The following is a 12,462-nucleotide window of genomic DNA, read 5'->3' as shown; positions in this document are numbered from 1 at the left end:
TTGACAAACAAACAGAAATTTAAACACGATCACCCTCTTCACTGAGCCCATAGCAGAGTTATTGGTTGCTAAGCAGCAACAAACCAACACAAACATCAGCCTTAGACAACACAAAGAGCAGGGACACTTTCCCTGAACTGGAGAGGACTCACAAGTCACACTTCATCTGTGTTTGTTTTTATTTATTTTGATTCACAGAGATTCTGGTGCGACTCCTTTTGCCCCTCCAAAAATAAAAAGTACAAAACAATAACAACAACAAAAAAAACACGTTCAGGTCAAAGTTAGTAGCAGGCATGGGCCTTAACCTCACTCTGCAACACTCCATTACGTTGAAAACAAGGATTTCTTCAGCACAAAATTTTTAAACAGCTCACTTCAAGCCTACGTCAGTGGCAGAGTGTATGGATTTAAGTTTGAAATTGGCCGCTGAATGGAAAAGCCTGATTTTAACTCGGTCAACACTTGTATTTTTTTGTCGCAAGGGGCCCTGAGTCATTACCTTCCCATTTTAAAAAGGGAGCAGTAATGTAACAAATTGAAAACATCTGATTAATATCTTAAAAATCTGAAACGCGTGTAGGGCCTTTTGCAGTTTCTCGGCTTCATGCACTTGGACACAGGCATGGGGACCGGGGCGACAGCCCGGGGCATCTGCTGTGTGAAACAGGCTGGCAGCAGGGTGCTCGTGTCTCGCCTGTGAGCCTGAGAGGCGCCACATTCCAGGCACACAACAGCACAACGGGGATAAGGGGCAATTCACCCCACCCCACCTCCCCACAACTCTTTTTCCCAAAAAGCCTGCACCCCTCCTCTTTTCCCAAGGCAGTTTCGGGAATATTGTCAGCTCCTGGGAATGGAAATACATTCCTGGTTTCTAGAGAGGATGAAGCCAGTTAAGAGGTCATTCTCTGCAAGTTACCAGTACAACCCCATATACAATTGTAAGCAGCATACCTTTGCAGCCTACGCATGCTGATGCAGCTACCCACCTGAACTACTACCTGTGCTGTATGCAGGCATGGATTTAAAGCCTGTTTCAACCACTATCGTGTACAGTCTTTCTTGGGTAACCTCTGTAGAAACATGCAGGTTTCAAGCAGTTTGTTTGTGCCTATACACTTTATTTACTTTCTGTTTAATGTCTAGGCTTTGATTTATTGCTGGGAACTGTAACTCTTTTGCCAAGGAACACCACAGGTGTGATATTTAAACTTTCTGCTCTAGGAAAGGTTTGTTGTGCCAACGAAGTCCCAGAATTCATCTCGGAGCTACACTGACATTCCCTTTCCCGAGAGTCTCTGTTTTCTAGTTTAGAAATAAAAATAATTGATCTTTGATAGGAAATCCATTTCATTCTCATGCAAAAACACTGGCCGTGAGGTAATTCTAATTTCTACATTTAAATTCTTAATGTTATAATACAAAGAGCCGTGTTCATGTAGGGGGTTATTATCAAGGTGTTAAAGAATCTTAAAATATACCATCAACACAATAAATAAAATAGTTTTCACACAGATTTCTCTCTCACCCACTGTGCTTCATACAGCATCTGCTTTACTGTTCTCTTAATAGATAAATCCAACAATCAAGAATGTTGAAGAAATACCCCACAAGAAAACAGGTTCTAAGAAACACAAACAACAAATACTCAAGAAAACAACACAACCACACGCATACATATACTGATCCAGACAGAAATAGCATGGCATCCAGATCAATCACATTCGTACTGTGTTTACTGCCTCCACGTTCAACACATCCTGCCGGGAAAACCATCCGACAGAGGAGAGCGTTCCGACACCGAGTCCATCGCGGATCCCTTGAGCTGCAGGAGCGAATGAACAGACACGTCGAGCACCCAAAACGTCATAACGAGAAAGTCTGCGATCCATGAACAGCAGACTCGAAAATAATCCAGTGATGAGCATATTTCAGTGCTGGGCCCAATGCCGGTAGAAAGCCAATCCCCACAACCCTTCTGAAACCAGTGCGCTGGTCTCAACGTAGAGCAGACGCCTTAGTAATTTACTGTATACAAAGGAACAGATAAAAGTTTATTCCATGTTAAAAGGGAAAGAGACAACATTTTGGCTGTGCAGCCTTCTACACTTTTCCATTCAGCACGGAATAAACCCTTTGCCGTTCTTTTACAGCCTACGCATGCTGACGTACCTACTGTACCTACTCCAATTACTGCATGCCTAATGACAGGCAGGCTAGCTGCTTGCTTTGTGACGCATATTTCTATTCATGGTGCCAAGGGGACCGAGAAGTAGGACTTGAACCTTCCTGATCCAGGTGCGTGCACCGTTTGAAGAACGTTTCAAGAAGGTTTCGGGATGCAGTAGGTCTTACGCCCTGACAAAGCACTACCATGCCGGTCCTCTTCAGGGGAAGCACACACACACCCTCATTCTGTACAGTTCAGGCAGGGAGCTGCGTCAGCACGCGTGGGCTGCAAAGGAACAAGCAGAGGTTTATTCCCTGCTGAAAAGAGAAGAAGAGAAACGCAACGTTTCGGCTGTGGAGCCCTCTTCAAGCATCAGAAGAAACGCTGTGTTTTTCTTCTCCATTCAGCACAAAATAAACCTGGACTTGTTCCTTGCACACTCCGTAGATGCATGTATAGAAAACCAGAGGAGAGAGGTCAAGGGGGTCCACTTGAGGCCGAGCGGGGCCCCTCTCAGTCCCTCTTCGGACGCTGCGCGCGGCTCTGCCGGTACTCCTTGCCGATCTTGAGCAGCGACAGCAGGATGGGCACGGACATGGGCAGGAAGAGGGGGATGTAGATGGCGAACTTCTGGTCGTCGGGGAAGTAGAGGAGGTGCAGCAGGGAGGGGTCGAAGAAGGCTCTCTCCGAGGACAGGATGGCCTCCTTGCTGGACTGGAAGGCGAAGGCCAGGTTCCCGGCCTCCAGCTCGGCCACGGCCAGCTGCAGCGAGCTCACCGCGCCGTACACCTGCAAGCAGAGGAGGACCTCGCTCAGATCACGTCTTCCTCAACCAAGTGGAACAGCCAGCGGCTGCCGAAAGAATCCCACTTAACCTACACTTCAGTCAGGAGACTGGGGCAAGGAAGGAGTGCAATCTGTCCAGCAGGGGGTGCAAACCTGATCCATCTGTCAGTGTGGTGAAAAATCACTAAAAAAGTGGCCCTTTTCTGGACACTCCACTCAAAGTGCTTTACAGGTAATGGGGATCCCCTCCACCTCCACCAGTGTGCAGCCCCACCTGGATGATGCACCAGTCCTCTCCCCACACACCAGCTCTCAGTGGGGAGGAGAGCAGAGTGATGAAGCCAGTTCAGAGATGGGGATTATTAGGAGGCCATGATTGGTAAAGGCCAGGGGGGAATTTGGCCCGGACATCGAGGTAACACCCCTACTCTTTTCAAGAAACATCCTAGGAGTGTGCAAGCTCCACACAGAAGGTCCAGTACTCGAACCCAGGATCCAGGAGCCGTGTGGCAGCAGAGCAAAGAGCCATGCAGGCATGCTGTGCCATGAGGTGTGGGTTCGGATTTTTTTTAATGACCGGCGGGGCCACACTCACCTGCTCCGCGATGTGGTCGTCGATGACGATGTTGCCGATCTCGTCCAGCAGCTGGGCCAGCGAGGTGAGGGTGGTGGTGGCGGTGGCGATGTTCTCGACGGCGCGGGCCCACAGCAGGCGGTCCAGCTCCCAGTCCGTCAGCCCCTTGTTGCCGGGGCTCTGAAGCAGGTAGCCGGGGGGGGCGTGGACCTGCTGCACCCCCAGCAGAAGCCTGCGGGGACAGGGACGTGACGCATCAGAGGCAGGAGCGACACACCCACGCCCTACCCCCAGGCAGCATCGTCATCAAGCCGAGACCTGCGACTCACCCTACCCACAAGCACCCACTCAGCTCAGCCAGACCCGCCTGTCCGTCTGTCACAACGCTGGCCCTCGGCAGCTCAGATCACAGACAGGCGAGCGTGACCGAGCGGTCTGGGTGTGGAACTGTGGGGTGTGCGCTGAGCAGGCGTCACCTCGATCATCACGGGGGAAGTACACAGTAGGTTCTCAACACCTGCGAGGATTCGGTGCAGAGAACTGTCACAAATAGCCAGATTTGCATCTAACCAAATTCACCCTTATACCGTTTCATAATGTACCACAGTATATGGTATGTATGTTTAAAAGCCATACGTAAGCATCCCTTATATGGTATTGAAAGCACTAATGCATTGGCTTTAAGTTAGTTTAAATAACGCCCAACAACTAAAAGAAACAACAGTAATCACCAACGTATAGTAATCAGCTAAAATAAACAACAGGAATCTTTGTTCTCCGTTCAGCCTGCACATCAACTGTCTTCATGAGTAACACCTGTTTCACTGTAATGAAACAGGCAGCAGGACTGTCACTCACACTGCTGACACAGAACCTGGAGTGTTCATTATGATATGAAGACCAGAGCGCGCCGAGATGTGGGTCTTCGGGCAGGGGGCCCGAGAGGCTCGGTCACTAGCTGGAGTGGTCTCGCCACCCCACCCCCCCCCCAAGTCTGCTGCGCCGCCGATCTGAAAGCTGTGCTTCACAGCCTTCGGCTCGCTCCGCTCTCCTTCCACGCCAGATTGAATTGGGAATACGCGAATCGGCGGGCTGGGGAGACCCCAACTGCACATGGGCCCTGAACCGTGGCGAGAGGGAGCCCCGACTCACCGCAGCTGTGCCAGGAAGACGCCCATCACGCGCACCATGTCGATGTCGACGTGCACTGGGAACTGGGGCTCCTCCACCTGCTGCTCACGCACGTTGTACACCTGGAGGGAGACAGGAGCACAGCTGGGCAGATGTGCACACAGCGCAGCAGCAGGTCTTTACCCAATCACAAGGACAGAGGCTTCGCAGTGCTGGGGCCCCTGGGTTCGGTTCGGTTCTGGATCTGGGGTGCTATCTGTGTGGAGTTTGCATGTTCTCCCCCGTGTTGTCATGGGATTCCTCTGGGGGCTCCGGTTTCCTCAAACAGTCTAAAGACATACTGGTAGGTTAACCTGCTTCTGGGAGAACTGGCACTGGTGTTCATGTGGCCAGGTGTAATTTCCTTCGCCAGTTTAGAGTCGGGCTGCTTTTTTATCAAGAAAACCTTATTTGAATTTACCAAGAATTATTTTAGAGTGCTTCTTGCTTAATCCTTGTATAGCCTTCTTTCAATATACTGGATCTATTGCAATCTTTAGAGGCTGGCTTGCCCACTGCGATACTGTAATACCTGCCATGCTCTGCCTCATTCTCTGAACATAACTGGAAACAGAAGACACTTCTTTCGGCAGTGCATGTTATTTAGCATATCTGATGTAATAACAATTAGATGGGAAGTATTAGGAGACTATGATTGGGAAAGACCAGGGGGGTAATTTGTCCAGGACACCTGGATAACACCTCTACTCGTGTCTAGAAATGCCCTGGGATTTTAATGACCACAGAGAGTCAGGACCTCAGTTTTACATCTCATCCGAAGGATGGCACCTTTTTACACTATAGTGTCCTCCTCAAAATACTGGGGCACTACACAGACAGTGGGTTGAGCCCCCCCTACTGATCCCACTAACACCTCTTCCTGCAGGAACCTCAGCTTTCCTAGGAGGTCTCCCATCAGGGTACTGACCAGGCTCATGCTTGCTGAGCTTTAGTGGGCGGCCAGTTGTGACCTTCATGGTGTTATAGCTGCTGGCCTTATCCACACACCAGTTCAACACCTCCATATCTGTTAGCTTTGCCATGCAAAGAGTCCACGGCCTGATACAGACACTCATACTGAGTGCTGAGACTGTTGCTGCAGGAGAGCTAGACCAATGCAGGGGTGCTTGGGAGGTGCCTCTAGACCCCGGTCTCCTCCCTGGGCAGCAGGCGGAAGAGCGACAGTACCATGATGCCACCCCAGCGCGGGCTGTGGAAGGCGTTGGTTGGCACCTCTCTTCCGGACCGGTCTCGGATATACAGCGGGGAGTGCGGTGGGTCTGGCACGTATAGCAGGAAGTTCAGCACCGGGTACGAGGACGCGGCGTTGGAGCCTGGCGAGGAAGAGAATGAGGGAGAACAAATGATATACATGGAGAGCAGACAGGCGGAGTGCAGGAGGACAGACGGCGGAGGCTGATGCAGACAGGCGGAGTGCAGGAGGACAGACGGCGGAGGCTGATGCAGACAGGCGGAGTGCAGGAGGACAGACGGCGGAGGCTGATGCAGACAGGCGGAGTGCAGGAGGACAGGTGGCGGAGGCTGATGCAGACAGGCTCAGTGCAGGATGACAGGCGGCCTTACCCAGCCTGGCCTCCACAGGGTTGATGACGTGTGGCAGGCTGTCCGCGCTGAGCGTGAAGCCAGGGACACTGCCATCGTAGCGAGGGTTCACTCCCAAGACGGCGTAGTTCAGGATCTGACACCACAGAACGGCAACAACCGATCAGTCACATGACAACCCAAACTTATTCATTTTTAATTCTATAGAGAACCTTTCCATTGTAAGCTCCATCAGAAAAGCATTGAAAAAAATAATGATCAAACACTTCATGCCAGTACCTGGGAATCCACAGAAAAGTTGGCAACAGGTGCTAGCTTGTCCAGCAGGGGCTGAATGTAGCTCTGAACAGCGCTCTCTATCTCCCAGTTCAGGTGGTGGGACTTGGGGTCAGGGTTCAAGAGACTGAAAGTGATCTCATAACCTGCAGGGAGGAGACAAGAACAGGAATGAGAGGCCAAAGGCTGCTCACCTCCTATTTACACAGGAGCTGTGAAGAACTCACATTGAAGACGAAGTGTGTCGCACACCAAAACACATTTCCTTTCCAATCTTCGGAGCGCTCGTTTCCAGCAACGCTCCGCTGTGCAAATCAATGGATTTATGCGCCATGAGTGATGGCGGAGAGACAGGCTTGCACCTTGCGCTGGACTGCAGATTCATCCACTCCACACCCTTCTTCCAGTCCAGGGTCGCGGTGGAGACAGAGCCAATCCCAGCAAGCAGATTGCAGGGCAGACACACAGATACAGACACAATATGCAGGTTAACCTACCAGTACTTCTTTGGACTGTTTGAGTAAACCGGAGCACCCAGAGGAATCCCATGACAACATGGGGGGGAGAACATGCAAACTCCACACAGATAGCACCCCAGATCCAGAACAGAACCCAGGGGCCCCAGCACTGCGGACAGCAATTCTAACTACAGTACCTCTGAGCCACCCTGTACTTTGAAGAAATACCTGCATTTCTCATGAATTTGGGATTGAATGACCCTGATGATACGAGTGGTCTCAGGAGACGCCGGATGACGATCTTTTAAAAAGACCCCTACCAGGGCTGGACTTGAAGGCCCTCATGCGGTCGGCCAGGCTCTCCCTGCTGAGCCGGCCGATGGGGACGCGATCGCTCAGCGCCGCCTTGATGTCGGCGTCGGTGAAGGACATGGTCTGGACCACGCGCTCCACCTCCGGGCTCAGGGCCTGCAGAACCTCCGGCAGCCCGCCGGCCCGGCCCGGCCGCGCCCGCAGCAGGGCCGTGCGGCGCTGGCCCACGTACACGTTGATGCCCTGCGGGGGGAGGGGGGGCAACGCAACATCAAAATCAGTCATGCGGGACAGAGGAGGACAGCTCCTGGCATCGCCAGCCGAAGCCCTTTGGAGCGGTCCACTTCTCGAGCGCATGATCAGCTCGTGTAAGCCATTAAGAGCAGAGCTGAAACACAGCCCTGCAGATGCAGCTCCAGGACAGGAGCTGGGCATGTCTGAGGTTCGACACTCTGTCACAGATATCAGCCTCTACCTTGTTACTGACAGAGAAGAGGAGACCAACCCAACTAGCTCCTCTGATTGCTGCTAAGAGTGTAATTCAGATACAGCATCCTTGGCCATCATTACTTCAATGCCTATACTTCTGAAGGTCACAATATGTTGAGTATTATGTGGAATAAAGACAGGCAATGGTATATGGGTTCTCTAGTGACAGAGACTCTAACAATATTTAGTAGCTACAGAAGCCAGATTTTCAACACTAAAGAATTTGAGTAATTTGCCTGATTTTCCAGCAAATTTGGCAGAAGATTTGCCAGATTGCTCTTCCAGCAGCAGTTGTTCCCAGGAGGTCTCCCAACCAGGTACCGGCCAGGCTCACCTCAAATATCATGACACTTAGACGCTTAAGGGAAGCTATTTTTCTGGCTCTGTGTCAGTCCTCTCTGTGCAGTTAAATAGGGTTCCTCAGTCTGAACAGCTGCAGGAAAGCTGTATACAGTGTATAGTCATGCAATTTGTTCTCTCGTGTGCAAAGTGTGTCAGTGCTTTCTCATTCCTGGAGGTTTTAAACCAGAAGGAGCACACGAGTGTGACCAGGACTCCTCCACTGGGTCGTGCACAGACGTCGAAGGAGGAGTTTTGTTTTTGGCATGCCCTGCTCTGTGCATGGTTTTCAAGCACAGGGGCCCTGCAGCTGTGAAGAGAGACTGTGTGTTCAGTGTGTGGCACGGAGGAGTGTCTCACACAGCACAGGCCTATGGGTTTGAAAGATGAGCTCTGCTCTAGACTATATGCAGCTTCAGGTCACTGTGTGTAGGTGACAACACCTACCTCTGGGAGCAGGGGGGAGGACTCTGGGATCACGTACACAACCACTGAACCACAGGGGCTCTCGCTGAGCTGGAACAGAGAGAGGTCAGCTTCTGCAGGAGACATGAAACATTTCTGTTAAAGCTGGTACAGAACATGCCATCACCAGCAGCCATGTCACCTTACAACTCACAACTGGTAACCCACTGGAGCTCAGCAAGTGTGAGCCTGGTCAGTACCTGATGGGAGACCTCCTGGGAAAAACTAAGGTTGCTGCTGGAAGAGGTGTTAGTGGGTCCAGTAGGTCACCCTGCAGTCTGAGTGGGTCCTAATGCCCCAGTATAGTGACGGGGACACTATACTGTAAAAAGGCGTCGTCCTACGGATGAGACGTAAAACCGAGGTCCTGACTCTCTGTGGTCATTAAAGATCCCAGGGTGTTTCTCAAAAAGAGTAGGGGTGTTACCCCAGCGTACTGGTGCACTATGGCTGCTGCTGCATCATTCAGGTGAGGCTGCACACTAGTGGTGGTGGAGGGGATCCCCATTGCCTGTAAAGCACTTTGAGTGGAGTGTCCAGAAAAGCACTATATAAGTGTAATCAATTATTATTATTATAACATCACAACCACCTTCTCTGTGATCTAAATCTTACTCACATTGAGAATTCCAACAACAACAGTAAAATGGCACAGAGAATCTCACCTTTTGCTGTGGGCAATTCAAGGGCATCTTCCTCCATTACTGTGGCTGTGCGGTACTTGATCTCATAATGGTACTTCAGGCTGGTTTTTCCTGGTGAAACAGAAAAAGGGAACAACAGCATCAGCATCTAGCCACCTCAGTCCTACATTGAAGATGGGGAAAAGGCAATTTAAAGCACAGCAAACCGAGTGCACAGATCGCCTGGGTCGAGCCCTAGCCCCCCCCCCACCCCACTCACCATCAACCTGCTGCTCCTTCTCTCGTGTGTCAGTCAGGGGGACTCTCTTCTGCTGCTCAGGGGTCAGGGTGCCCCTGGAGAAGATGACCTCGACTTCCACACTCAGCTGGAGCTGGGACACAGAGGCACGGACACATTACACACCACAACAAATATTAGAGAGCAATAAGACAACCTGCTTTTCAGCTTCATAGGTCTGTGGCTTCCAATCCTGGTACTTAAGAGCTACAGAGTCCTGTAGTTTTCTTCCTAACCCATCTCTCAATTAGTGCAGGCAACCACATTTATTACTGCAAATTAATATTATTATTATTAATAATAATAAAAATAATAATTCCTTACACTTATATAGTGCTTTTCTGGACACGCAACTCAAAGCGCTTTACAGGTAATGGGGATCCCCTCCACCCCCACCAGTGTGCAGCCCCACCTGGATGATGCGCCAGTACACTCCCCACACACCAGCTCTCAGTGGGGAGGAGAGCAGAGTGATGAAACCAGGTCAGAGATGGGGATTATTAGGAGGCCATGATTGGTAAGGGCCAGGGGGAAATTTGGCCAGGACGCTGGGGTTACACCCCTACTCTTTTCAAGAAACGCCCTGGGATTTTTAATGACCACAGAGAGTCAGGACCTCGGTTTTACACCTCATCCGAAGGACGGCGCCTGTTTACAGTATAGTTTCCCCGTCACTATACTGGGGCATTAGGACCCACACAGAGTACAGGGTGAGCGCCCTCTGCTGGCCCCACTAACACCTCTTCCAGCAGCAGCCTTAGTTTTTCCCAGGAGGTCTCCCATCCAGGTACTGACCAGACTCACACCTGCTGAGCTCCAGTGGGCTGACGGTTGAGTTGCAGGGTGACGGGGCTGCTGGCAAAATGAGTAATTTTAAAAATGAGTAAGGAGATAGAAAAAACTCTCTATCTAGTTGGCTTATTGGTGGCTTACAGTAAGTTTCAAAAACAAAACAGCCAGGTTCTGCATTAAATCTTGCACACTAAAGGCACCGGAGAAAGGGCAGCGCGCTGGTGTCCGGGCGGGACTGCAAGATCATGCGGCCGAGAAGACCTGAGGAGAGTGGGATCCGTCCAGTGGGAAGCCCGGCTCCGACGGACAGTACCTGCAGGCTATCCAGCTGGCTGATCTGGGAGTAGGGCAGCCCGGCGCGGTAGGTCTCGGTGGTTTTCCACCACAGAGGGATCCCGATCACGATCGCCACCGCCGCGATGGACAGGGCCGCGTTCTGCCCCCGCCGCTTCTCTGGGGAGGAACAGAGCGCGCAGCCGGTGATCTAGCAGAAGATGAATCTGTTGAATCTGTTTTAATACTGTGGGGTTTCGCGAGGCTGCACAACAGGCACCTGCCCGATGAAGCAGTTACCTTCCAGTCCTGCCCTTTTAAATAATCACTTACCAAGCTGAAAACGACAACGAAAGAATGGGATCGAAAACGATTTATAAATCTGTTTATAATCACACAATCATTTGTATTTGTTACAGCAGCCTATCCTGTATTTTAATGAATCACCCAGATCTCACAATGTAAGGAAGCTACGGTTGCAGTGTACGTGCAGTGTACTTTATACAGAATACTTCTTGAAGCAGCTAACGGATTGTAACCATATCAAATTAGCTTTTCATTTGTTTCCGCATTTAGCTGGTTGTACATGAAAAATTAATTCATGTTAACATTTCAAGCATTTAACTCGGTTTCTTCAGCTCACCCACAAGCGACGCATCCATGTCTCCGGGAAAACGACCAAGCGATTGATTGGCTGCAGCCCTATCCAATCAGAGGCCGGCCTCGACCAGTCTCGCCCAATCAGCGTCACTTAAACACTGTAAGGGGTGGGGTTTGTGATGCGGAAGTAAAAAGGCAAAACCGGTTAGGTACGGTGTGAGGAAAAGGACAAAAGAGATACGGATTGAATTTATAAACGCTAAATTGAAAATTATGCTTTCATTGAAGATTATGCACCTGGAATATCCCACTTTTCGGTCTTTTAGTCAATCAGAAAATATCTGTAAATTCTAACAAGAAACTGCTATTGCATATTGTGATAGTTGAATATGATTGTACATCAGGTGTCTTCAATCCTGCTCCTGGAGAGCTACAGTCCAGTTAATTTAGGGTCACCTATTTCTAAAGATTGCAAACTAATGATGACCTTACAAGTAATCCTTTTAATTAGTAGAATCCTGACCCTAATCCAAAAATTGAATCACAAAAGATCTAAATTTACTAAACAAATCAGTCTTAATTGAGCACAGTTGATTCTAGTCTCTAGAAAGTGGTGATTTTAATGGTTACTTCTACAAACTCCTGCCTATGGGATCATCAGAATTGGATCTGGACAGTCATACTGTACACTAAGAAAGCTCACAGATCTGTATTTGTATTTGTGCAGATCTCACACTTGATTGTTTAATAAATACAAGATGGATTTCTCTGCCTTGAATTGTTCTGGGAAAATAATTTCAAAATAAAGGGGTCTCTAACAGTAGAAATGATATATAAATAGAGGTTCTATTAAATACTGTACATAATGGAGTTAGCACACATGCACACAAAGATCAGCTAAGTGGAAGTAACTCAAAATATAAAGAAAAAAGCATAACAATGCACCATCTGTGAAAATCTTGACAGTGGATATTTGAAAGACTGTACACTATAAAAAAAAACTTAGTCAGGAAAAAAGGCCTTCGATCTATATTCTGGATTAAAATTCCATGACTTGCACAGAAAAAAACATACATTTAACTGAAACAAACTCATTGACCCAGCTTTTTGATTTTGATTAGACACTAATGACAACACCGATAAATCAGGGCTATGCAATTCTTGTCCTTGAGGGAAGGTAACTGCAGGTACTCCATGTCTTTCAAGTTTTAGCACCTGAAAGAGCTGAGGGAAGTTAAACCGGATCAACTCAGCTGGTAACAAGACAATTT

At 49.4% G+C, this 12,462-nt stretch overlaps 1 protein-coding gene across 1 annotated transcript; it reads right to left on the bottom strand.

Annotated features, from left to right (window-relative positions):
- Positions 1 to 161: 161 nt before the first annotated feature.
- Positions 162 to 11,366, bottom strand: pigs (phosphatidylinositol glycan anchor biosynthesis, class S). Its single transcript, XM_088616389.1, has 12 exons — positions 11,235 to 11,366; positions 10,632 to 10,771; positions 9,509 to 9,620; positions 9,271 to 9,360; positions 8,588 to 8,679; positions 7,321 to 7,555; positions 6,546 to 6,688; positions 6,288 to 6,402; positions 5,892 to 6,037; positions 4,686 to 4,786; positions 3,555 to 3,765; positions 162 to 2,962 (listed from the first exon to the last, which is right to left on the bottom strand). The coding sequence occupies exons 1-12, from the start codon at positions 11,251 to 11,253 to the stop codon at positions 2,687 to 2,689; spliced, it is 1,680 nt and encodes a 559-aa protein (XP_088472515.1). The 5' UTR covers positions 11,254 to 11,366; the 3' UTR covers positions 162 to 2,686.
- Positions 11,367 to 12,462: the final 1,096 nt, after the last annotated feature.

The sequence above is a fragment of the Lepisosteus platostomus genome, chromosome 22, assembly GCF_059453375.1.
Source record: "Lepisosteus platostomus isolate fLepPlt1 chromosome 22, fLepPlt1.hap1, whole genome shotgun sequence".
In the NCBI taxonomy this organism is placed as follows: domain Eukaryota; kingdom Metazoa; phylum Chordata; class Actinopteri; order Semionotiformes; family Lepisosteidae; genus Lepisosteus; species Lepisosteus platostomus.
Note: the sequence above shows the minus strand (reverse complement) of the source record. Positions and strands in the feature narration are given on the sequence as shown.